Source organism: Neoarius graeffei, chromosome 2, assembly GCF_027579695.1.
Source record: "Neoarius graeffei isolate fNeoGra1 chromosome 2, fNeoGra1.pri, whole genome shotgun sequence".
Classification (NCBI taxonomy): domain Eukaryota; kingdom Metazoa; phylum Chordata; class Actinopteri; order Siluriformes; family Ariidae; genus Neoarius; species Neoarius graeffei.
In genome coordinates this window covers 120949461-120974046 of record NC_083570.1, presented here as the reverse complement: position 1 = coordinate 120974046, position 24586 = coordinate 120949461, and the positions used below count along the sequence as shown (strand labels likewise).

The 24586-nt window shown below is 41.5% G+C and overlaps 1 pseudogene and 5 gene segments (V, D, J or C); 4 read left to right on the top strand and 2 right to left on the bottom strand.

Moving 5' to 3' along the window:
* LOC132882210 (Ig kappa chain V-III region MOPC 63-like) overlaps positions 1 to 24586 on the bottom strand; it is a 202077-nt gene that overhangs the window by 39150 nt on the left and 138341 nt on the right.
* Positions 1 to 24586, top strand: part of LOC132882207 (Ig kappa chain V-III region MOPC 63-like) — a 193532-nt gene that overhangs the window by 93098 nt on the left and 75848 nt on the right.
* The window catches only part of LOC132882211 (Ig kappa chain V region Mem5-like), a 127583-nt gene that overhangs the window by 38022 nt on the left and 64975 nt on the right, over positions 1 to 24586 (top strand).
* The window catches only part of LOC132882209 (Ig kappa chain V region Mem5-like), an 81626-nt gene continuing 74748 nt past the window's right edge, over positions 17709 to 24586 (bottom strand). Inside the window, 2 exon segments of the V gene segment in view lie at positions 17709 to 18184; positions 19072 to 19102. Of these exon segments, the coding sequence occupies positions 17865 to 18184; positions 19072 to 19102 (351 nt within the window).
* On the top strand, positions 19248 to 19904 carry LOC132882220 (immunoglobulin kappa variable 1D-12-like; annotated as a pseudogene).
* LOC132882208 (immunoglobulin kappa light chain-like) overlaps positions 23498 to 24586 on the top strand; it is a 28826-nt gene continuing 27737 nt past the window's right edge. Inside the window, 2 exon segments of the V gene segment in view lie at positions 23498 to 23603; positions 23688 to 24020. Of these exon segments, the coding sequence occupies positions 23513 to 23603; positions 23688 to 24020 (424 nt within the window).

The window sequence follows — 24586 nt, the reverse complement described above, 5'->3', positions numbered from 1 at the left end:
GCTTTAATTCATTCCTTAAAATTATGACACTATTCCCAGAATTACAAACTCTTTTCCTGTAGTTCCAGTCATATCACAGGTTGGTTTCACCATTTGAGCAGATCTTCAAACACAAATCCCATTGCTGAAGCACAGTTCTTACCATCCAACCAATCAGAAACACTACCACTCTCTAATCAACACAAGGTGTCACGACTTGAGCTCAGTGAACACACACCTCTCCAACTGAAACACCGACCGTCAAATTTCTTCTCAATAGACAGTGAATTATTGACTGCATACAGTTTTTTTTTAACAATTTCTCAAGCACGGTTTTTGAAAACAGGGCTCATTTTCTCAAAACACTGAACATGATTCACAAAACCACAAACCCAAAGTGCAAACCAGCTCATAAATCCTGCAGAATGAATCACTGCATTCAAAACTCCATAAACACGTCTCAAAAATCAGACTTTTGCACCAAAATGCACACACTTCATTCATATGACCACATTTTTGTCCAAACGGCTCCACACTGTTGTGCTCAATCAAACACACGTTCATCTTCGGTGGGCTTGACATCATCGTTCTGTCTGCAGAGAATTCTACAGAGAGAAACTGTTCAAGTTTACAGAAATATTTGCAGAAATACAGATACCGGTACTATTGAAACAATTTTATTTTTCTCCACAAAAAATCAGACAAACAAATGCACAGCACATCCTACATTATAGTTGGAGGAACAAAAATCTGCTCCATCAAATACAGTGAAAAAATAATTTGTAGGAAATATACAGAAATATTGCCAAAAATATACTTATATATATATTGAGGCTCCTCTCAGCACCTCGCTCGGTCTGGCCACAGCACCTCATCAGTGTCACATGCAATATCTTCTCTGCCTCACCAGTGAGGGAAGAAGCACCGGGAGTGTCTTATCCAGCCCTGGACAGGACTCACATCAATATCATCACATGCCTCTTCCATTGCCTGTAGAAGAGCCCTGTGCACATATGGCTGATGGTCATACACCTTCCACTGACATGCAGAAAAACACCTCTTCAACTGGACTGAGAAATGGAGAGTAGGGTGGAAGGGACTTAACAAGAAATTGTTGATGGTCAGTGAACCAGTTTTGGACCAGGGCTGAACGATGGAAGCTGATATTGTCCCACACTACCACATGTCTGTGCTGCTCTTCATCATCCATCTCGTCCACTGGGATCACAATGTTGTGCAGTCTGTCCAAAAATGTGAGAATGTGGTCTGTTGCATGGACCAACTTTGGCATGGTGATGGAGGACACCACTATTTGTGATGACTGCACATATAATGATGTTTCTTCCCTTTGTTTTGGTGTTTGTGAGATTGACACCAGCCTCATTGATGAAATTAAACTCATGTGGGATCACATTAGCATCTATTTCCAGCACTCACTGAAAACAAACAGAATGATCCACCTGGTGTTGTCCAATACCCTGGGGGAAAATGCTGCACTGTCTGTAGTGTGCTGTAGTCATTCTTGCACTTACTTCCACATTCATGTCTCAGATCTTTGATTCTTTCAGAGTTACTCTCAAAAGGTTCCCTGTAAAGCTGCTTCATGTGCACTTGGTTTCAGTGGAGAAAACAGGCCAAGGTGGACAGGCTGACCTGTCTGATGTTGTTAAATTGTGTTGTCTCTTATGATGTGGCTTTGAATCTCTCAGAGTCTTACTGCATTATTTGCCAAAACCAATTTGATTACTGCTGCTTCCTTTGCCTCCCTGAACATTCAGCCCCTTCCACCATTATGTTATGATCTCGGCCCTTTAGACAAACCATAAATACAGGAGTTGTTCAGTGTAGCCTAAAGAAGTTTTCCACACTATAGTGTGCAGGATTCTTGTACAGTTACAGAATGCATGACATGGCAGCAATTCAGGAAGTAAATAGGAGTCACACAACAACTGATGAATACAGTACGATTTGTGGAATCCTGAACTGTGCAGAGTGAATGGAATTGTGGTGATGTTCCTGTGCTCAAGCCTAAATGAGACAACAGTTAATTGGCTCAAGTTGGGCTGGACCCTCTGTCCACCTCTCTCATTGTCAACACATGGTTGATACCATGGTCATCTAATGTTGCCCAGATTTACTCAGAAAGCTGTGCCCTTCATTGTCCTCCTCCTCCTCCTCCTCCTTCTCCTCCTCCTCCTCCTCCAACTCTACCTCTAAATCTCACTCTCACTCTTCCTCTTATTCTCACTCTCTCGGGAACTCGATATCAATAAAATGTTCATATTGCTTGTACTGGATGGATCCCACACAAAAATTCCTCTGTGTAAAGATCTTACACTGTGTTTTTTCTCCACTGTACATTGATTGCAGCTCTCAAAGATGCACTGTGTGTTTTTTCTTTTGTAGAACTGACTGGCGGCTTGATGCCAGGGAAACCCCACATGAGTACAGTTTTATTGATGAGGCTGGATTTAATCTCACTAAAAGAAGGAGAAGGGAACTTAATGTTACTGGACAGCGTGCCACTGTGGAAGCCCCTGGGCAGAGGGGAGGCGATGTAATCATCTCTTCAGCCATAAGGGAACATGGGGTTCTCACTGCTATGCCACTCTGGGCCCTGACAGCACAGCACATCTGCTGAATTTCCTCCATCAACTTCCTGAGCATGTTGAACAATAAGAACAAAATGATGCTGGAAGGTCAGAGGTGTCACAATACATTGTGATTTGGGACAATGTCAGTTTTTAGCTGCAACCATATTTAACTTGCTCAGTGACCATCCCGGGTTTTCCAATGTGTTCTTGCCAGCATACTCCCCATTTATCAACCCTACAAGGGAATTCTTCTCAGCATGACAGTGGAAGGTATAAGACAGGAATTGGTACTTTGGAGGGACTATTTTGAGGTCCATGGAAGAACCTTGTTGGGGTCATTGTTTGAGAGTACATGGGGGTGGAGCCCTCAGACACCCATCATCAAGTACTTCTCAGTGGACCACAAGACGACTCAGTGGTATATGAAACTGCCCGTCTTTAATATTGGGGTGGTGAACAGTTTTAGGGTTTTTTGTTTTGTTTTGTTTTTTGAACTAAAGATATCATCAAGGAGTCTGGGAGTGGGAAATTAAGAATATCTGGCTTAAAATTTGTGATTGACTTGAACCAGTTAATGCTCGTTGGTGACTCACACCCATCTTGTGTCTCCAGAGAAGTTTGCATAGTCATTAATGACTGACTGCAGTTATAAGTGGCTATCAGTGTAAACGAGGCAACAGCCTGTTTTTATTCCTTTCTGCCCATAAACAGAACAGGAAGACATCAGTTTCCAGTTTCTTCTTTCTCATACGTTTTTCCAAATAATAAACGAACATTACTGGCTCTATTACCACAAAAGATCCAGCTTTCCTGATGGAGTCACACCAAACATGTCTGATCTACACAGCCACCATTTTGGTCCCATTGTGTTCTTTTCTCCTGCGTAAGACGAGCTTCCTGAATATTCCTTGTTGTTATTTGAGTCTGTGATTGAAATGTGAGTTGTGTTTTTGTAACTGCAATAAAATCTACAGCCAACCTTCAAACTCCATTCAGTCTCATTTCTTCCACCAGCTCGTACCATCCTTTCAACCCACAATCTACACTGGAGCCCAAGCACCAAGGGGTAGGAGGACCCTCTTCTTTTGGTCTGTTTATTATTATTTTAAACTTTGCCTGTGTTGTAGCTGCATGTCATGCTCAAAAACACAAAAATTGGATGCGCAGAGGCTCAGCAGTGCCCATCCCATTGGAGTGTGTTGTGTGTGAGTGAGATGGTTTTTGGGGGAAATTATGTGGATTTTCCAACAAACTAAAGAAAAACATAAACACAGGAATCTCTGTGGAGTTTAAATATTCTCCAAAATAATAGTAGTTTAATTGATATGCTTTTCTACATGTCGGATTTGACCCTGAATCAATAAACTAATTTTCCTCAATAAATAAATGACCAAGTATAATATTTTTGTCTCATTTGTTTAACTGGGTTCTCTTTTCTACTTTTAGGACTTGTGTGAAAACCTGATCATGTTTTAGGTCATATTTATGCAGAAATATAGAAAATTCTAAAGGGTTCACAAACTTTCAAGCACCACTGTACACCAACAAACACATTGCCCAGAAGCATATGACTGTGGCAAAGAGGCTGTGAACCGACGTGAGTCCAGATGAGATGCTGAACGACTTCAGCCTTGTTGTGTATCATGGCCTGGTCATTATATTTTGTTTTTATATTTATTGCATTTTTTTATTAGAGTGTTTCTATTTCACTTGCATGCTTTAAAAAATATATAAAAATGTAACCTGAACAACCTTACGTCTATCCTAGGTCAGAAATAATTGAACCAATGAGTACAAAGACTCACTATCCCCCCACTATGGCTATTCAACTGAATGAATAAAGCAAGAGGCCATGTACAAAAATAAAACACTTTAATGATTAATATATTTTCTTTAGTTAAGCAATGAGCCACAGGATGTTATCAAAAACACTGCAACAGGTCAAAGCCTCACTATTAATATGAATTACCTTATAAAAAAACAAACAAGAAACAAAACATTCAAATACACAAATCCAAAACAAAAAGAATCACCCCTAACAAGGGCACACACAATAGGCTATAAGGGGCGAGGGGGGAAAAGACAAAAGGAGCCAGCTGGAGAAGAAAGCCCACAGGGGCGCAGCAAGATCATACACTACACTGCTAAACTACTGTACTCAGCTCAGCAATAGATAGTTTTCACTGACGTCACGGCATTCCGGGGAACGCCCCCCAGCCACCATCTTGGAGGGCAAACAAAACGGACCATCGCCACTACTGGCTATATTATCTTGGACGAATTAATGAAGTTATATAGTCAGTTTTCTAAAATAAAGATCAATGTCGGCAAAATCAAGCAAACAGAAGTCTATAGATACACATCTCATGGTATGCAGCCAAACTGGCCTTGATTGGGGGAATTGACCCCTTCGAAGTGGACAAAGATGCATTTTCAAGTGACTATGCAGGGCTGCCAAAGCCTGCTCCAAAGCCTGAAACTGACTTCATCAAACTTTAAAGGCTGTCTGATATATACAACTTTATATATTCACAGCGCGCCTTTTGGCGGATGCCGCCTGAATCGCGCAGATCCGATTTTTTTTTTTAGGGGGGGCGTTGGAGTGTCCGATTATCATTTCAAAGTAAATTCTGTATTAAAATTACTACATAAGCAAATATGTTACAGTCCATGAAACAGGAAGTATAATGATGAGAAAAAAAAAACAGTTTAAATTGGGAAGCTGCGCACATTTGCGCAGTCCTGCACACCGCTCAGGACTACAGAATAGACCTAAAATGTTTTTTTCAAAAATTACCCTTGCGTGAGTGAAGTGACAAGTTTCAAATAGAAACGTGACAAACGAGCGATATAAAGTGTACATTACAATGTAAATGTACACTCAGCGGTTCCAGTTAGGCATTCTCCAGAGATTGTTCACATGATGTTTTGGTTTCCAAAAACAAACTTAAACACAATTGATTGTTTATTTAAACAACTTACCACTTATAAAATGATTGGAGCAGACTTTGCTGTGTTTGGAAGGCTGATAATCCTTGCGGTTGATTCTTGCAAGCCATAGATTTCTCCTTTGTATGCGGAGTTTCTTCGTTTGCTCACCTTCGTGCTCCCGTACAGTGGGAATTCCATAAAAGCTCCGCTTGACTTCATCATCTGACCTATTACGACAGCCGTGAAAACAACAGGTGTGCACCATTGCTAGCTTTAAATAAATGTAAATACTATATAAATGAATGTAACTCGCGTGCTACAATGTGTGCTCAGTGACCCATACGGTAAGCTAGCCCTCCAAGACGGCCGCCACCAGGGAATCCCCGACTTTGTGACGTCATGTGAAAACTATCTATACACCACACTCAGGCAGCAAATGTACGGCACCAGGAAGCACTATGACTAAAGCAGCTATGCACCACACTCAGTCAACAGGTATATTATATCACTTCAATGCTATAGTCAGTTGGAATCCACTACACACATAGAACTTCATAGCACCACACCACACAGGCTTGTATGCCCAGCACACTCGCCAAGCCTGAATGGCATAAGCTAGGAATAAGCCCTCACAACCCCTTGTGCTTCCCCGTCCCGGCTGACAAAAGTGGGGAAAGGGAATAGACCTCGCCGGATAAATATATGAATAAGGAAATAAACAAATAAACTAAACAAAAGTGGAGGTGGTTTTACACATGCTTACAACACACTATGACAAGGCATTTCACTGTGGGCCATATGCTGATGGTGATTACACTACCCTAAAGGGCATTAAACAGGCCCACATTAGCTTTTAAAGTAAACTTTACAATGGGAAAACAGTGGCTACAATAGGCTCCTGCAATTAACAAAAGATCTCAATTAATCACCTGTTCATCAGGACAACATTCACAGAATGCATTTAGACATGTTAATATACATACAGTGCCTTGCAAAAGTATTCATACCCCTTGAACTTTTTCACATTTTTCCACCTTACAACCACGAACTTAAAAGTTTTTTTATTGAGGTTTTATGTGATAGACCAACACAGAGTAGCACATAATTGTGAAGTGAAAAGAAAATGATAAATGGTCTTCAAAATTTTAAACAAATAAAAATCTGAAAAATGTGATGTGCATTAGTATTCAGCCCCCCTGCGTCAATACTTTGTAGAGCCACCTTTTGCTGCAATTACAGCTGCAAGTCTTTTGTGGTATGTCTCTACCAGCTTTGCACATCTAGACACTGAAATTTTTGCCCATTCTTCTTTGCAAAATAGCTCAAGCTCAGCCAGATTGGATGGAGAGTGTCTGTGAACAGCAATTTTCAAGTCTTGCCACAGATGCTCAATGGGATTTACAGTAGGTCTGGACTTTGACTGGGCCATTCTAACACATGAATATTCTTTGATGTAAACCATTCCATTGTAGCTCTGGCTGTATGTTTAGGGTCATTGTCTTGCTGGAAGGTGAATCTCCTTCCCAGTCTCAAGTCTTTTGCAGCCTCCAACAGGTTTTCTTCCAGGATTGCCCTGTATTTAGCTCCATCCATCTTCCCATCAACTCTGACCAGCTTCCCTGTCCCTGCTGAAGAAAAGCATCCCCATAGCATGATGCTGCCACCACCATGTTTCACAGTGGGGATGGTGTGTGCAGGGTGATGAGCAGTGTTAGTTTTCCGCCACACATAGCGCTTTGCATTTAGGCCAAAAAGTTCAACTTTGGTCTCATCTGACCAAAGCACCTTCTTCCACATGTTTGCTGTGTCCCCTACATTTCTTATGCCTGTCTTTCAACAATGGCTTTCTTCTTGCCACTCTTCCAAAAAGGCCAGATTTGTGGAGTGTTCGACTTATAGTTGTCCTGTGCACAGATTCTCCCACCTGAGCTGTGGATTTCTGCAGCTCCTCCAGAGTGATCATGGGCCTCTTGGCTGCTTCTCTGACCAGTGCTCTCCTTGCTCGCTCTGTCAGTTTAGGTGGACAGCCATGTCTTGGTAGGTTTGCAGTTGTGCCATACTTTTTCCATTTTTGAATGATGGATTGAACAGTGCTTCTTGAGATGTTCAGAGCTTGGGATATTTTTTTTTATAACCTAACCCTGCTTTAAACTTCTCCAGAACTTTAGCCCTGACCTGTCTGGTGAGTTCTTTGGTCTTCATGATGCTGTTTGTTCTTCAGTGTTCTCTAACAAACCACTGAGGCCTTCACAGAACAAGTGTATTTATGCTGAGAGTAAATTACACACAGTAGGACTCTATTAACTAATTAGATGACTTCTGAAGGCAATTGATTGCACTGGATTGTATTTAGAGGTATCAGAGTACAGGGGGCTGAATACTAATGCACACCACATTTTTCAGATTTTTATTTGTTTAAAATTTTGAAGACCATTTATCATTTTCGTTTCACTTCACAATTATGTGCTACTCTGTGTTGGTCTATCACATAAAATCTCAATTAAAAAAAAAAAAACTTTTAAGTTCGTGGTTGTAAGGTGGAAAAATGTGAAAAAGTTCAAGGGGTATGAATACTTTTGCAAGGCACTGTAAAACCCATATAAACATGAAGCTACCTGTTACTGTTGTGCTGGCGTCATACCATACAGGCAGGAACAGTCTTTGGCACGATTAACTACAAAACAACAATTGCATGTTCACTACCGTGACATTCATACATTTCCCATTTCTATTCAAATAGTTAGACTTTATTAAGACACAACCTTTACCTTCTTACAATCCCCACTACACATACCAGTTGACTATCCTCTCACTGAGACGTTGCGTGGGTCAGGGAACTACAAGTTAAAATGCTCGTGATTAACAAATGAGCTCCACCAAGTATTATGAGCAGCAATGGACATGTTTTGATACCTTTGGTGCTGTGTTGTTACTAGGGACTGCTATCACAAGCCAGGGAAACAGCCGGACTTACTTAAATACTGCGAGGTAGATAAACACGAGTAAACCTGCGTTCTATGTTGATTAACGTAGCATAAACTGTGTTAAAATATGTTTCCCTTACCTGCTCTACGTTATATCACCGCTGGCAAACGCTGCACGCGAACAGTGCTCTCACCACTGCGCTGTTAGGTTTCAGACAAAAAAATGGGCCCGTGTTACAGGCTAAACTAATCTACCTGCATTTCCTCCTCACGTGAGACAATTGAACGTCAGGTGACTCGCTAAACTCCATTTCTACACGTGTTCCTGATTAGGTGTGACTAATTACATGGCTTGAAGGCTTCTCCCACTCCCACCTGTCACATATATATTAGTATATATATATTACCTGGTTGCTGTGTTTTTTTACTCCCTTTTTATTTTAATTGCTTGATGTTTTTAGTTTGTTGTGGAGTGCATTGAAACGAAGTGTGATGACCTTGGGAGTGCTACACCCACACCCTGCGCACTGACTTAATTACTTGATGAGTGACAGGTGTGGGGGGATGCGCCACACAATCTAGGCAGATTTTTATTGGGACTGAAAATTAGAGAGTGAGGCGTGGGGGGGCAGACGCTGGAGAGAACAGTCATCGGAGAAGCAGTCCTCCCGGGTGTTAGTCACCGGCGCTGAACTGTGAGGAGTCGCAGTGGGGAGACGGGCAGCAGCCGGTGTCCGCCAATGCTGTTTCACTCAGGCCTGGGTTAGCAGAGAGATATCTGCCACCCAGGAAAACCATCTGACGGCTTCGGATCGACGTGAGAGGCATGCAAGAAGGGTTTTGAGTGACCGAGAGAAGAAGTGTGGACATGGGAGGAGCCGTTGAAATGGACTTGAACTTTTAATGTGGTTTTTATTCTCCTGGGAACCATTTTTTTTGGTGTTTTTTTTTTTGCAGACTTGCTCAGCATTTTATTTATTCATTTATTTATTTATTTTAGCAGTGTATAGTTGGTCTTAATTTATGGATTAAATGCTAGGTTATGTTCTTATTGTGTAATAAACTTAATTTTAAATTTGGTCCTGCTCCCCTGATTGTTTTAAGAACCTGGAAGCCTTTCCAGAGTCCTCGGCTCTGCCAATTCCTACCGTAGGTGGCATGGTCAGTTTCTACATGTCTAAATTTGATCATTTAATCTTAAGTATGGCTCATGTTTTAGTTGCTGGACGGCGGGGCCACATAGACATATGATTTCTCTATCTGTGAGGGAAGGGCACAGTCTCTGAGTGGCAATGGGCTGAGTTTTGACTCGGTTGTTACTTGAACCAGTTAATGCGAGTCAGTAACTCACTCCCATATCGCTCCAGAGAAGTTGCTACAATAGCATGGTCATTAATTACCAACTGTAACCTGCATGTCTTTGGACTGTGGGGGAAACCGGAGCACCCGGAAGAAACCCATGCGGACACGGGGAGAACATGCAAACTCCGCACAGAAAGGCCCTCGCCGGCCATGGGGCTCGAACCCGGACCTTCTTGCTGTGAGGCGACAGCGCTAACCACCACCACCACCACCACTGGAGAGAACAGTCATTGGAGAAGCAGTCCTCCTGGGTGTTAGTCGCCGGCGCTGAACTGTGAGGAGTCGCAGTGGGGAGACGGGCAGCAGCCGGTGTCCGCCAATGCTGTTTCACTCAGGCCCGGGTTGGCAGAGAGATATCTGCCACCCAGGAAAACCATCTGACAGCTTCAGATCGGCGTGAGAGGCGTGCAAGAAGGGCGTTGAGTGACAAAGAGAAGAAGTGTGGACATGGGAGGAGCCGTTAAAATGGACTTGAACTTTTAATGTGTTTTTATTCTCCTGCGAACCATTTTTTTATTTTTTGCAGACTTGCTCAGCATTTTATTTATTTATTTATTTTAGCAGTTGGTCTTAATTTAAGGATTAAATGCTGCGTTATGGCGGCACGGTGGTGTAGTGGTTAGCACTGTCGCCTCACAGCAAGAAGGTCCTGGGTTCGAGCCCCGGGGCCGGCGAGGGCCTTTCTGTGTGGAGTTTGCATGTTCTCCCCGTGTCCGCGTGGGTTTCCTCCGGGTGCTCCGGTTTCCCCCACAGTCCAAAGACATGCAGGTTAGGTTAACTGGTGACTCTAAATTGACCGTAGGTGTGAATGTGAGTGTGAATGGTTGTCTATGTGTCAGCCCTGTGATGACCTGGCGACTTGTCCAGGGTGTACCCCGCCTTTCGCCCATAGTCAGCTGGGATAGGCTCCAGCTTGCCTGCGACCCTGTAGAAGGATAAAGCGGCTAGAGATGATGAGATGAGATGAGATGAGATGAGATGCTGCGTCATGTTCTTATTGTGTAATAAACTTAATTTTAAATTTGGTCCTGCTCCCCTGATTGTTTTAAGAACCTGAAAGCCTTTCCAGAGTCCTCGGCTCTGCCAATTCCTAGGTGGCATGGTCAGTTTCTACATGTCTAAATTTGATCATTTAATCTTAAGTATGGCTCATGTTTTAGTTGCTGGACGGCGGGGCCACATAGACATATGATTTCTCTATCTATGAGGGAAGGGCACAGTCTCTGAGTGGCAATGGGCTGAGTTTTGACTCGGTTGTTACTTGAACCAGTTAATGCGAGTCAGTAACTCACTCCCATATCGCTCCAGAGAAGTTGCTACAATAGCATGGTCATTAATTACCAACTGTAGTTATGAGCATTTTTAAAGTGCATATCACGGGTAAATTCAGGAGCAAGATCAATGTAATTCTCCTATTTTTAATTAAACTTTGGTCAAATATACAGTATGTCACATTCTGCATTCTCTGCAATTTTTTTTACCTTGCGCAATACCAGTAAAATTCAGTTGAAATCAAGCCATTTGAGGCGAATTGGTCCACCTCTGAAAAAACTTGGCATTTGGATTTCCCGGGAAACATTGATTTTCGTGACGTCATCTGCGGGACGCCTCCCTCTGAATCCTACATCAGCGCTGGTTTGTTTATGAGAAAACGACCTGGTGGTTTTCTGCAAATTTCTTCAACGTTATCACGTAATTATTAAAATGGTTAACAGTTGTATCGTAGGAGGGTGTAGCAACACCAATCATGATGGGATTAGTACTCATCGTTTCCCAAAAGACCGGACAATGAGAGAGAAATGGGAGCGCTTGGTCTACACAGACTGTGCACTGAAACTGTGCAAAGCTTGCGCAGCCTGCTGGCGCTTCCGCAGGTAACATCACGAATCTGGCTCCAGACTCCCTTGGGATTTTTCCAGACCTGTTTTGTTATTTTATTTTTTTCTGCTGTCGACAGATGGCCTTGTGCAAAATTACCCTTCTGGATGAGTGTGTAAAGGGACATACTTTCATATAAAAAAACTAAATTGGTCCAGAATATGCATTTTCAGGATAGATGAGGCAACAGATTGTTTTTTCTTCTTTCTACCCATAGACAGAACAGAAAGAAGACAGTTTCCAGTTTCTTCTTTGTCATGAGGTCCCCCCCAAATAATAAAATAAGATTGCTGCTTGTATTACCACATGAGCTCCAGCGTTCCTGATGGAGTTAGACCAAACATGTCTGATCTACACAGCTACCATCTTGGGCGCATTGTGTTCTTTTCTCCGAGATAAGACTAGTTTCCTGAATATTCCTTGTTGTTATCTGAGTGTGTGATTGTCAGAGTTGTGCATTGTCTGTGAATCAAGTTTGAGTTGTGTTTTTGTAACTGCAATAAAATCTACAGCCATGTGGGCATCGCCCAGGGGCTCAGCAGTGCCCGTCCCATTGGAGTGCATTGTGTGTGAGTGAGCTGTTTTTTGGGGGAAATTATGTGGATTTTCCAACAAACTAAACAAAAACATACACACAGGAATCTCTGTGGAGTTTAAATATTCTCCAAAATACGAGGAGTTTGCTTCACGTTTTCCTTCATGTAGGATTTGACCCTGATTTGATAAACTCTTGCAATCAGAGAACAGATTCACATGTGGTTTAGTGGAAATATTAATTTGTGTATTAAATACACAAATACATTGTGTATTAAATACACAATTAAATATAGATCTTTTGAAGATCATCCAAAAAATAATAATTCTAGAAGAGCAAAATTGTGACGTTAATCTTCACTTTCGTCCTATATTCTCAAAAATTGTTCATTTGGTTAACAGTCTTCCAGTTCCAGCTTGTAATCCTTTGGTTGATCCGTTTCCATTCTGGGAATCCCAATCTCCAAAACCTGACTTAGATTTAGTCCCTTAAATCTCTAAACAAGAGGAGATTAAGAGTAGTTGCTACATGTTACAATCGGCATTAGAACACATTCAACTCCAATACAATCAACACTTACATATATTTACTGATGGTTCAAAAAAAGATCTCGATTGTGCATCTGGCGTTGTAATTCCAAGTCTAAACATTCAAAAAGATTATAAAATCTCAAACGGTACTATTTTTAGAGCTGAGTTACTAGCAGTTACAAAGGCTTTAGAACTTCATGATAAACCTCCCTCTCAAAGTGCGATATTTTCTGATTCCTTTTCTGTCTTACAAAAAATTCAAAAGGAAAATAATGACAAAGAATTATTAGATTTCCGATATCTTATGTATCAGTTTAATCTTATGGGTGGTGAGGTTGTTTTTTGTTGGATTCCAGATCATGTGGATATTATAGGAAATGAAATGGCTGATAAATTGGACAAAAGATCAGTAAATAAAACATTTTATGACATTCATTACCCTTTTACCACTTCTGATATTACAAAACATATCAAAGATGTTATTTTTACAATATGGCAAGACAGATGGGAAAATTCTCAAACTGGTAGACTGGTAGACATTAATGCACCTTCTGCATACTCACCTTGAGAAACCAAAGACTCATGCTCAGGTTATATTTGTGGACTTTTCATCTGCTTTAACAACATGCGACCTAAGATTCTTGCAGATATTTTAGCCAATGAATTTTATCTTAATACAGGTATTATTTACTGGATCATGGACTTTCTTAACAGTAGAGTCCAGCAGGTCAGAGTGGGCTCATTTCTGTCTGATGTGATGACAACATCCACAGGTTCCCCACAAGGATGTGTTTTATTGCCTTTATTATTTATCTTATATACAAATGCATGCACTAGTACTTTACGAAACAGGCATTTTATTAAATATGCGGATGATACTGTTATAGTGAGCCTTCTACAGGAAGGGGAGATAGATCATGGGCCAGTTTTAGACTTCTTTTGAGAATGGTGCAATAAGTCTCACTTAATTTTAAATACCAATAAGACTAAAGAAATGTCCATAGATTTTAGAAAGTCACAACAATCCACCAACACTGTTATTAATGGGGAGACTATTCAGGTTGTCACAAACTACAAATATCTTGGTGTTGTGCTCGATAATAAGCTTAAATGGGATTCATGGACGGATCTTCTGTACACTAAGACACAGCAAAGAATGTACTTTTTAAAGAAATTGCTTGTTTTTAATGTTAATAACAAAATGCTCCAAATATTTTATACTGCTTTTATTGAAAGTGTTTTAACTTGCTGGATCATCTGCTGGTTTGGAAACGAAGTAGCTAGACGTCCAGCTGGTTTGGCCATACCCAATGGTGCATAGTGCATTGTAGGCGTGATGAATGTTATGTTATTTTTGTTGGTGTCTGATGTCTGTACTATGTGTTGTGTTATATGTTTGACGTTCTGTCATGAAGTGCCTTGTGATTGTGCTGCAATCCCAACTGCCCCTCGGGGACAATAAAGTTATCTACTACTACATGATGACATTTATAAGTTTATTATTGAAAAGAAATAAAAAATTTTATTTTGGGGGAAAAAAAGAAAGTCATATTTAGTGTGTGTGATTGGTCAAAATATGAGAACTAGTAGTTCCAATCCTTATAGGATGCCAAAGCACTTCGAGTGGGAGCATCCCTAAAAGAAGCTCAAGCTCAACCTGTCTTGCCTCTGTTGCCCTGTTTGCTGATCCTTGCCTGCTATCTGACTGTACTTCCTGTCTCACGATTTGGCTTTGTTGCCAGTTTGTGTCCCGCTCTCACCTGCACATACATCTGTAAGTGCCTGCACTCTGACAGGATACTTCGCCTATCATGGATGTAGCAGAAGAGGAGAAGCAAACTGCACTGAACGCACAAGGACGACTTCAAGGAGAACATCAACAGATGCTTGCAGACCTCAACACCCAAATGGCGCAATTCGCAACTGTGAGGGTGCAGGCCTTCCTAACGTGGCCTGAGTCTTCTCCCAGTCCTGTGTTGCAACTCCCCATTCCGGAAAAATATGCCGGGAATGCAATCGCCTGTAAGGGATTCTTACTTCAGTGCTCATGTACTTCTCTGCTATGCCTAATCTCTCCAACAAAAACAAGATTGCTAAATTTCTGTCATTTCTCACTGGCAAGGTGTTACAATGAGCGTGCACCATTTGGAAAAATGGCAGTGAGTATACGACTTCATATGAATGTTTCCTCACATTGTTCAAGAGTGTTTGACCACGAACCTGAGGGAATTGAAGTCGGAGAAAGTTTGGTCACCATATCACAGGAATCCAGAGGAGTTGCTGAATATACTCTGGACTTCAGAATGCTAGTGGCAGCCAGCTGATGGAATGATCCAGCATTGAAAGCTGTATTTTGCCAAGGTCTTCATCCAGAGATTCTCAGTGAACTGGCATGTAGAGATGAATGACTAACACTGGACTTTTTGAGGGCACTGCTGGCCTGTTAGGGCGGAACAGTATCCATCCCACTCGGGAAGGTGCTGCTCTCATTTCCTGCAGTATAGCTCATAGTCTCAGAACAGGCTTAGTTAATTTCTGACAATCCAGAGCCAAGGCCAGGGAGCAGACGAACAGGCTAAACCGACTGTCTGCTAGCTGCACAGAGTTGTCACTCAGGGTCCACTACATCGAGACTGTATCTGTTCCCTGAGCTCAACAAAAAGGTAGAAATGTTCAGAGAGTTTGTTCCAGTAACCTAATCAATATAAAATTAGATCATACTGACTGTACAGCCGCTGCCAGCACCTTTGATCTAAACGTGGGGCTATTAAATATTAGATCTCTTACATCTAAAGCACTAATGGTTAATGAACTCATTACTGATCAGGAGTTTAATGTACTGTGTTTAACTGAAACATGGATTAAGCCAAATGAATATATAACATTAAATGAAGCGAGTCCTCCTGGATACAGTTATATACACCAGCCTCATCTAACTGGCAGAGGAGGAGGCGTTGCGGTTATTTATAATGATTGTCTAGGTGTAACACAAAAACCTGGGTATAAATTTAATACATTTGAAGTTCTTCATACGAATATAATGTATGTAGCCTCAAAAATACAGTGGCATGCAAAAGTTTGGGCACCCTTACTGAAAATGTATGTTACTGTGAATAGTTAAGTGAGCAGAAGATGAACTGATCACCAAAAGCCATAAATATAAAGACGACACATTTCTTTTCAGCATTTTCTGCAAGATTTGTGTATTATTTTTGTTTTGTACAATTGGAGAGTGAAAAAAGAAAAGGAACACCATGCGAAAGTTTGGGCACCCCAATACAGTTGAGTTCTCAGGTAACTTTTACCAAGGTTCCAGACCTTAATTAGCTTATTGAGCTGTGGCTTGTTCAAATTCTTCATAAGGAAAGGTCAGATGATGCAGATTTTAAAGCTGTATAAATTCTCTGACTCCTCAAACTTGTCCCTAAAATCAACAGCCATGGGCTCCTCTAAGCAACTCCCTCGCATTCTGAATAATAAAATAATTGATACTCACAAAGTAGGAGAAGGCTACAAGAATGTAGCAAAGTGTTTTCAAGTAGCTGTTTCCTCAGATCGTAATGTTATTAAGAAATGGCAGTGAAGAGAAACAGTGGAGATCAAGGTGAGGTCTGGAAGATAAAGAAAACTTTCTGAAAGAACTGCTCGTTGGATTGCTAGAAAGGCAAATAAAACCCCCTGTTTGACTGCAAAAGACCTTCAGAAAGATTTAGCAGACCCTGGAGTGGTGGTGCACTGTTCTACTATGCAGCGACATCTGAACAAATATGACCATCATGGGAGAGTCATCAGAAGAAAACATTTCCTGCATCCTAGCCACAAAATTCAGTGGCTGAAGTTTGCAAATGATCATCTAAATAAGCCTGATACATTTTGGAAACAAGTCCTGTGGACTGATGAAATCAAAATGGAACTTTTTGGCCACAATGTGCAAAGGCATGTTTGAAGCCATAGTTGCAGCCAGTGGCACAGGGCACATTTCATTGGTCAAGGGAAGCATGGATTCGAATAAATACCAGCAAATTCTGGAAGCAAACATCACACCATCTGTAAAAAGGTTGAAGTTAAAAAGAGGACGGGTCCTACAATAAGACGATGATCCAAAACACACTTCAAAATCTACAATGGAATACCACAAGAGGCACAAGCTGAAGGTTTTGCCCTGGCCCTCACAGTCCCCTGCCCTAAACATCATTGAAAATCTGTGGATAGATCTCAAAAGAGCAGTGCATGCAAGACAGCCCAAGAAACTTGTAGAACTGGAAGCCTTTTGCAAGGATGAATGTGTGAAAATCCCCCAGGTAAGAACTGAAAGATTATTAGCTGGCTACAAAAAGTGTTTACAAGCTGTGATATTTGCCAAAGGGGGTGTTACTAGGTACTAACCATGCAGGGTGCCCAAACTTTTGCATACCACTGTAAGTATAGATGAGGCAACAGCTGTTTTTTTCCCCCCTTCTTTCGGCCCATAGACAGAAAAGAAAGAAGGCAGCTTCCAATTTCTTCTTTGTCATCAGGTTTTTGCTTGTGTTTTTTTTCCTTCCCAAAATAATAAAATAAGATTGCTGCTTGTATTAGCACATGAGCTCCAGCGTTCCTGATGGAGTTAGACCAAACATGTCTGATCTACACAGCTACCATCTTAGGCGCATTGTGTTCTTTTCTCCTCGATAAGACTAGTTTCCTGAATATTCCTTGTTGTTATCTGAGTGTCTTTATTGAGTTCAATAAAGTGAAACAGAAGGAGTCAGTTTTAACCAGTAAAACTGAAAGATGAGTGAAGTGAGAGAGAGATTTACATGGAGACGGCTGAGTGATCCTCTTTCTCCCAGAATAGAGCAGCACTTTCACCAGATGTTCAACTTCCTTCAGCCAAACTCACTGAAGCACAACACACAGCACTGAATCTCCAGCTAAACACACTCTCTCCTCACACTGATAATGACTATTAACTCCAATAAAAGAACACACAATGTCCAAAATGAAGCTTTATTTCAGCAGAGCAAAACTACAGGAAGAGCAACAGGACAGTGAAGAGAGTAAAGACAGAAATGTCAGCATTGTGTAGAATTGAAACTCTATTGTAGATGGATGTGTAAGCAGCTGAGTGTTAAATTCTATCTTGGAGCTGTTAGCCTTCACACTGGCTCTTTCTGAACATGACCGGATGATTGACGCCGTCATGGGAGACCGTACAGACAAACTCCTCCCCCTTTTCCCAGAGTGCTTTGCTGAGGGTCAGGGTGCTGCTGCGTGTGTAACCGTCCTTCTTGTGTTCTTCGGTGCTGGTCAGAACCCCGTTCTTCACCTCTGAGCCGTCCACTGTCCAGCTCACCAGCGCCCCCTGTGGAGAGTAGGCAGACAGCAGGCAGAGCAGCGAGGCCGATCCCTCAGACAGCTGCAGAGAGGAGGGAGGGAGCAGAGACACGGAGGGCTTCACCGTGGGACCGGCTGGAGACCACAAACACACAATAAACACACACATTTACACACGCTTACACAACATTTACTCATTACTGCTTCTTCACATTACTGCAGTTCAGTAGAACGACTCAGCAGGAGAACATTTACTCGTTACTCCTTATATTGTGGAGCGACTTGGGCTTTGATCAGCTTTATTCTGGGAGTGGGTTCCAGTCCCCCTAAGCTGTTGTGTTACTTTTACATGGAGTCCTACAGAAAAATAAATACACTGCTGATGTAAATCCACTGATATTCCACAGAATCAGGGCTGGAAAATGCAACATCACACCTTCCCTTTGAGTTTCCTGAGAACAAGATTTACTCGATTACAAATCACACATCTGGCAAAAAGGCTGAGAAATCAGTTCAGTGATGGAAATAACCCCATCACACCACATCCACCTTTCTACACACTGTTTATCTTTGGGTGGAGATTCAGAATCAGGACATCAGTACAATTATGGAAGGCTAACAGGCACAGGATGAAGTTTTATCCCATGTCCTTCACAGCACACAATATGAACTGAAGAAGCTGTGAATGTAAAAGTGCTCTGTTTACTGAGGAACACACTGCGCACTTATTCAGCTCACACTCAACTCCTGACTTCTGCTTTCTTTTAGATTCTTTTTATTTCACTGCAACTGGGTCTCAGTATCAGAAAATACACGACATTCATTATCTCTAAAGTAGAAATACAAACAAACAAACAATGACTCTTGATGATTCCTAAATTATTTACTGTCTCAATAAATGAGTTCAACATCACAAAAAAATCAGTCAGTGATTTTCAATTTGTCTAAGCTTTATTCAATATTCTGATGAATAATGAAAATTAAAATTATTACAGAATTTTAAATAAAGAAGAGAAACTTACTGATGATGAGTTTGGTTCCTCCACCGAAAGTCAACCACAGTGATACATTCTAATGAAGCCGTCGTACAAAAACCTCTGTTACACTCCAGTGACCCCACACACACACACACACACACACACACACACACACACACACACACACACACACACACAGAGAGACACAGAGTTGTGGTGTTTGCATGTGTGTGCTGTGTCACTGCTGCACACACTTTAAGAGCTGTAGTGCTGATCAGAGTGTGTTCAGTCCTTTCAGAGCCACTGACACGCAGCACAATGATGATGGTACTGATTCTACTGCTGGGGACACTGGGACTCCTCGCTCACCGTGAGACACTCTCTTTACTTTTATTATTCAGACAAATCATCACATCACTCTCACACTCACTACTACATTTGTTTCCATTCTTTTAACTCTGCATCCTTTTCTTTAGAGTCCTTTGGGGAAATCGTCCTGACTCAGTCTCCAGGATCTCAGTCTGTTTCTCCAGGACAATCTGTTACTCTCACCTGTACAGCCAGAGTGTTGGCAGTTGGCTCGCCTGGTACCTGCAGAAACCTGGAGAAGCTCCTAAACTCCTGATCTATTATGCATCTAATCGTCAGTCTGGGATTCCAGGTCGTTTCAGTGGCAGTGGATCTGGTTCACAATATCATCTAAAAATCTCTGGAGTTCAGTCTGAAGATGCAGGAGATTATTACTGTCAGCAGGGTTACAGCGGGTACACACAGTGTTATAGCGCCGAACAAAAACCTCCCTCAGCTGTAGAGGAAGTGCTCTGACTCAGAAACACACACTGATCTGAGAACAGCTGCAGAGCTGCTAAAGCTGCACTCCACTGAACATCATCAACTCAAAACCACTACAGCACTGAGCACTTTCATCATTATTAACGCTTTAATAATTTACAATCAATAGTTAATTTATTAAACATGATCTGTTAGTTTCTTCATCATAAGGTAAATGTTATATTTACAACCCCGATTCCAAAAAAGTTGGGACAAAGAACAAATTGTAAATAAAAACAGAATGCAATAATTTACAAATCTCAAAAACTGATATTGTATTCACAATAGAACATAGACAACATATCAAATGTCGAAAGTGAGACATTTTGAAATTTCATGCCAAATATTGGCTCATTTGAAATTTCATGACAGCAACACATCTCAAAAATGTTGGGACAGGGGCAATAAGAGGCTGGAAAAGTTAAAGGTACAAAAAAGGAACAGCTGGAGGACCAAATTGCAACTCATTAGGTCAATTGGCAATAGGTCATTAACACGACTGGGTATAAAAAGAGCATCTTGGAGTGGCAGCGGCTCTCAGAAGTAAAGATGGGAAGAGGATCACCAATCCCCCTAATTCTGCGCCCACAAATAGTGGAGCAATATCAGAAAGCAGTTCGAAAGTGTAAAATTGCAAAGAGTTTGAACATATCATCATCTACAGTGCATAATATCATCAAAAGATTCAGAGAATCTGGAAGAATCTCTGTGCGTAAGGGTCAAGGACGGAAAACCATACTGGGTGCCCATGATTTTCGGGCCCTTAGACGGCACTGCATCACATACAGGCATGGTTCTGTATTGGAAATCACAAAATGGGCTCAGGAATATTTCCAGAGAACATTATCTGTGAACACAATTCACCGTGCCATCTGCCGTTGTCAGCTAAAACTCTGTAGTTCAAAGAAGAAGCCGTATCTAAACATGATCCAGAAGCACAGACGTCTTCTCTGGGCCAAGGCTCATTTAAAATGGACTGTGGCAAAGTGGAAAACTGTTCTGTGGTCAGACGAATCAAAATTTGAAGTTCTTGATGGAAATCAGGGACGCTTTGTCATTCAGATTAAAGAGGAGAAGGACGACCCAAGTTGTTATCAGTGCTCAGTTCAGAAGCCTGCATCTCTGATGGTATGGGGTTGCATTAGTGCGTGTGGCATGGGCAGCTTACACATCTGGAAAGACACCATCAATGCTGAAAGGTATATCCAGGTTCTAGAGCAACATATGCTCCCATCCAGATGACGTCTCTTTCAGGGAAGACCTTGCATTTTCCAACATGACAATGCCAAACCACATACTGCATCAATTACAGCATCATGGCTGCATAGAAGAAGGGTCCAGGTACTGAACTGGCCAGCCTGCAGTCCAGATCTTTCACCCATAGAAAACATTTGGCGCATCATAAAATGGAAGATATGACAAAAAAGACCTAAGACAGTTGAGCAACTAGAATCCTACATTAGACAAGAATGGGTTAACATTCCTATCCCTAAACTTGAGCAACTTGTCTCCTCAGTCCCCAGACGTTTACAGACTGTTGTAAAGTGAAAAGGGGATGTCTCAGAGTGATAAACATGGCTTTGTCCCAACTTTGTTGAGATGTGGTGTTGTCATGAAATTTAAAATCACCTAATTTTTCTCTTTAAATGATACATTTTCCCAGTTTAGACATTTGATATGTCATCTATGTTCTATTCTGAATAAAATATGGAATTTTGAAACTTCCACATCATTGCATTCCATTTTTATTTACAATTTGTACTTTGTCCCAACTTTTTTGGAATCGGGGTTGTACGAAAGTAACTCATCATGAGTGTTATTATCAGATTGTATAATGCTATTAATTATAATGTTAAAAAGAATGAATTGCTGCTCTCATTCATTCATTCAGTCCCCTCCAGAAAATGTCAGTTTCCTTTTCCTCAGTTACTTTTTTTCGAATGTGTTGCAAGTCTGAAACTCAGGAATGGATCTGTTTTAACAAATGAAATGACATTGACCAACAGAACATGAAGTATCTTGGGTTCATTCTGTCTGCAATGAAATACAAGTCACAGTAAATTTAGAAATCACTGCTTTCTGTATTTATTTGCATTTACCATTCAGTCCCAGCTTTTTCTGATTTGGGGTGTAGAATAGACCCTGTGATGTGTTACTTTAATTGTTGTCTCTGTCAGATCTTGATCATAGACTTTTTACAAAACTAACCGTACTCTACCCTCTGGTTTACGTCCCTCCTACACATTCCACCCCACCCATGTGTCCCTACCAGCTTTCGAACCAAACTATGCCCTTGGCTGCAGAGCTGCTCTCCACTGAACCTCATCAAATGTGTTCATGTTTAAAGAAGAATCATTCCTGAAAAGCAGAAAACTCTTCATCAGCTGTTCCTTCTGTGATGAAAAGTCTACTGATGTGTCTGATCGTATCTGATGATTTCCACCTTCTGCTAAGAGCAGCTTTAAGACACAATCCAGTAAGTAATCATTAAATAATATTCAGTATTAATACATTGGGCGGCATGGTGGTGTAGTGGTTAGCGCTGTCGCCTCACAGCAAGAAGGTCCGGGTTCGAGCCCCGTGGCCAGCGAGGGCCTTTCTGTGTGGAGTTTGCATGTTCTCCCCGTGTCCGCGTGGGTTTCCTCCGGGTGCTCCGGTTTCCCCCACAGTCCAAAGACATGCAGGTTAGGTTAACTGGTGACTCTAAATTGAGCGTAGGTGTGAATGTGAGTGTGAATGGTTGTCTGTGTCTATGTGTCAGCCCTGTGATGACCTGGCGACTTGTCCAGGGTGTACCCCACCTTTCGCCCGTAGTCAGCTGGGATAGGCTCCAGCTTGCCTGCGACCCTGTAGAACAGGATAAAGCGGCTACAGATAATGAGATGAGATTAATACATTGTTTATTATCTGCAAAGTAAACCCACCAACCAGCCTCCTTTTCTCCCTGAACTTGATCAAATGCAGACTGTTGTACAGTGATGTGGTCACTAGATGGTGCTGTAACAGAACTGGACTCATGTTGATTGGTTCCTGTGATGAAGAGAAGCTGGATTGGGGATTTGAACATATCCTTGGCTGTCTCATAAAAAAATAAACTCATTTTACATTTTTTTTTCTGTTTTGCAAAATATTTGTCCAGTTAATAAAATCTTCAGTATGTCCCAAGGATGCATGTCTGAGTCCGAGTCCATCTCCAACGTGCAAGCGAGCTTAATGAGACTTAACTAACTAGCTAGACTCGCTTAAATAGACTTAACAAGACTGTAACATACACACAGCACTCCTGCAGGCCTATTCTTATATTTGTTGTTTGATTAAGACCTGCTTTAGTAGATCAGATTATGGAGGTTTGTTCACTCATGAAGAATTGTTGAAAAGGAGAACTGAGTTGCATCTATAAATCCATCCCCCCAATAGCTGTAAAATGTCCCCCAACCCACCTAGCTGAATAAAAGAAGTCTTGAGCAGTGAAACCCACAGAGAGATCAGTGACGTGAGAGAGAGATTTACATGAAGATGGCTGAGTGGTTCTCTTTCTCCCAGAATAGAGCAGAACTTTCACCAGATGTTTCCATCGAGAGAGGATCCACTTTGCATTATCAGCTCATGCTTCAGTGCTCTGCGAGTGTTTATAGTCCTGTGACTTTAACACTTCATGACTGAGAGCTGCTGCTCAGCAACTTCACCCACAGCAACCATGAGTTTGATCAGCGTCTTCATCTGCACACTGGCCCTCTGCGCTCGAGGTAGGACTTCACTCAATAAAAATGATTTAGCAAGACAGCTAGAAATTATGTGACTTATATTTCTTCTTCATTCTTCTTTTTCAGGATCCCAAAGTCAGGCCATTGTGACTCAGAGTCCTGCAGTGAAATCTGTTTCTCCGGGAGACACACTCACCATCAGCTGTAAAACTAATGTTGCTGTCGATAATGACTGTGATGATGATTATGACTGTTTGTACTGGTATCAACAGAAAGCTGGAGAAGCTCCTAAACTCCTGATCTATTATGCTGGTGAAAGAGAATCAGGTATTCCTGAACGTTTCAGTGGCAGTGGATCTGGAACTGATTTCACTCTGACCATCAGTGGAGTCCAGACTGAAGATGCTGGAGATTATTACTGTCTAACAGATCATTACAACACATTCAAATCGTCACGGTTCACACAGTGTTAGAGCATCGTACAAAAACCCCAGTGATTGTGACGGCTGCAGATGCAGGTGCTGAGGAGGACGATGTGAAACAGCACAATGACACACTGTGGAGGAGAACAAACACAACACACTCACACACACATGAGTAAAATCCAGCTTTCTCAGCTGTGAGAAATTTTAACAGATAGAATGCAACTTAATGACCTCTCTAATGTCCAAGCCATTATGCTTTTTAATCTTCTCCCAGGTGGTACTTCATGGCAGGGTCGTCTGTTGGCCACAGTCATTAAAGCAATTCTAGAAGAGGACATCCAAGAATTTTGTTCACAAACCTCCATTCAGTCTTCCACATCTCCATCCTCTGAACATTTCTTTGTACTGTACATACAGTGGTGCTTGAAAGTTTGTGAACCCTTTAGAATTTTCGATATTTCTGCATAAATATGAGCTAAAACATCATCAGATTTTCACACAAGTCCTAAAAGTAGATAAAGAGAACCCAGTTAAACAAATGAGACAAAAATATTATACTTGGTCATTTATTTATTGAGGAAAATGATCCAATATTACATA